At 49.3% G+C, this 2500-nt stretch overlaps 1 protein-coding gene across 1 annotated transcript in view; it reads right to left on the bottom strand.

Moving 5' to 3' along the window:
• LOC134436829 (ephrin type-A receptor 7) overlaps window positions 1–2044 on the bottom strand; it is a 309492-nt gene extending 307448 nt beyond the window's left edge. The window contains exon 1 of the mRNA XM_063186179.1: window positions 1966–2044. Within this exon, the coding sequence (XP_063042249.1) occupies window positions 1966–2044 (79 nt within the window). The remainder of the gene's footprint in view (window positions 1–1965) is intronic.
• Between the last annotated feature and the right edge of the window lie 456 nt (window positions 2045–2500).

Genomic DNA, 2500 nt, shown 5'->3' with positions numbered 1-2500 from the left:
GACACGCACAGCATGGAGATGAAGGTCATACTGGGTAACCCCCTTTCCCTTCCTCTTCAGTTCACGCACACACAGACAAAAGCATACACACACAGACACGCACACACACACACTCTCTCGCACACAAAAAACAGCACGCACACACACACACACTCTCGCACACACAAAAAACTGCACGCACACACACACACTCTCGCACACAGAGACAACAGCACGCACGCACGCACACACACACACACACACACAGGGTCTGGGACGGCGTCCCTGTGCCTGGGTGGCAGTGTGGTGTGGTCTGGTGTGGTGTGGTGTAGTGAGGTCTGGTGTCTTCAGGAGCGATAGCGATAGCGATAGCGGGGGCCGGCCACTCGGTCTGACAGGGCAGACAGGGGGCCCTTCAGTACACATTGCTTTCACAGCAATTAATCGCTGTCACAACACTCATTAGAGCGGACCCTCTAAATGCCTCCTGCACTGCACAGGCTGGCAATGCATTCCAGCAGAACATTTCAAACACTGATGCTTCATGGCTGCGATGCATATTTTCCTTGTGTGTGTGTGTGTGTGTGTGTGTGCGTGCGTGCGTGTGTGTCTGTCTGTCTGTCTGTTAGAGGCATAGGGAGGACAGACCGTGTGTGTGTGTGTGTGTGTGTGTGTGTGTGTGTGTGTGTGTGTGTGTGTGTGTGTGTGTGTGTGTGTGTGTGTGTGTGTGTGTGTCAGTCATAGAGCGTGAGTGAATATGAATATGAATGTGAATGTGAATGTGAGTGGAGTTGCCTCAGCTGTGTGCTGTGTGCTCCAGTGCCAGCCAGCCAAAATTGTCGCTCCAGAAAGTGCCGCGGGGAGTCAGTCAGGATCAACACACACACACACACACACACACCATAACAGACAGAGAGAGAGACACACACACAATGCTGGCACACACACTTCCAGTGTCCCAAGTAGCGATTAGAACGCTTTACTAGCCTCACCTGCGCCTAACGCGAGTCTCATGACAGCGCCGTGCGGTGAGCAAGCTCACGGGCCAGCTCAGCACAGCAGAACAGCACAGCACAGCATTCACTGACAGCCAGCCAGTCATTCGCAAATCCACTCTGTCAGTGCACTGAAGTGCAGTCTGCTCTGAATAACAGTTTCGCCGTTGTAGCCAGCCTGACGTTAGTCACATCTGATTAAGAGGGCTCAAAAAGAAACGGGTTGTTGCTCTCTGGATGGGAGACAGAGTGCCAGAAATCATTTTCGGTGTTCTAATACACAACATTGAGCCGCGATTGGAAGTGTCGTGTATATCTCGTTAAATACAGGTGGATAGGCTGACAGGTATCAAACATTGCAGGGCAACTTAGTGCCTGTTTTTTTTACTGAGCTTTTAAATGCATACCGTCCATAGTAGCCAAATAAAAAAGCACTGCTCTGTTCACACCATGCTCCCGTTGGTTACTACAACACGGACATGCGTTATGCTGCCACTTCATTGTTTGCTGCCGAAATCCACGGGCTTCTGTGAATTCTGAGTTCAGTGTCTTTTGGTCAATGGATCAGCGCGTCCTATTATTTACGAGAGGCTGGAGAAAACTATAGTCGTTTACTGAGGATACGGTGTGACCAATTCAACAGAATAGATTGACTATTTGGAATATATTTCTGACCTGTTCAAATGGTCACCATCTCCGACTGATAACGCATAGGCACGGTTAAATGAGGCTACTTGTAACGAAACACTGCCTTGCATCGGGACGACTCGTCTGAGGTAAAATGTATCCTGTTCAAACGCTACATCCTCAACATGTAGGTGCACACAGTCTGTTAGCAGGAGTGTATTTCTTTCAACTTTAAACTTGAGTGGCAACACAGGAATTCGCCCGTACACCTGCAGTCAATCCAACCGAAATGCACTTTATCTGCCTAATGCGGACACCGCTGACAGACAAGAGAAGCAAAAATAAAACGATTCCCATAACCTACCTTCTTCGGCGGTACAGTCCCTTTGTCTTGACAGCAATAATATCCAAAGCACCAAAATTGTGGTTTTAAAAAGCTCCATATTTGACTAGCCAGGACCGCGATGCTCTTGGCATGTCTCTGCCTCTCGCGCTTGTCATATACTCACACACTCTCTCGCGCAGCACCAGTGAAGAGAGCGAGCTGTTCGCGCGAGTGAGCTGTAGCGCCACTACGCGCCTTATTTGGTATCTCGGGGGAGGGTGTTAGGAATTAGATTGACATCATCAAAGTGCAATGAAGTGAGATTTCGGAAAGAGGGTATGCGAAGGTCGCCTATCAAAAGTCGTTCACTTCAATCCCTTCTGCCAGGTGTGCTACTGCCAGAGTGATTCCCGCGGCGTGTGGTGGAATCGAGCACGGATCTTCACTTGGGTCAGAACAGTTTCGTCGGCTTATTGATTTTTCAGCAAGACTGCTCAGTGTTGACAAGAACTCTGCGTGGCTGGATTACGTTCACCTTGTGAATTGAATTGTCTTTTGCTACGTAGGCCTATGT

Source organism: Engraulis encrasicolus, chromosome 20 (genome assembly GCF_034702125.1).
Source record: "Engraulis encrasicolus isolate BLACKSEA-1 chromosome 20, IST_EnEncr_1.0, whole genome shotgun sequence".
NCBI classification, from domain to species: Eukaryota; Metazoa; Chordata; class Actinopteri; order Clupeiformes; family Engraulidae; genus Engraulis; species Engraulis encrasicolus.
The sequence above is the reverse complement of the archived record's forward strand: the minus strand, read 5'-3'. Positions and strand labels throughout refer to the sequence as shown.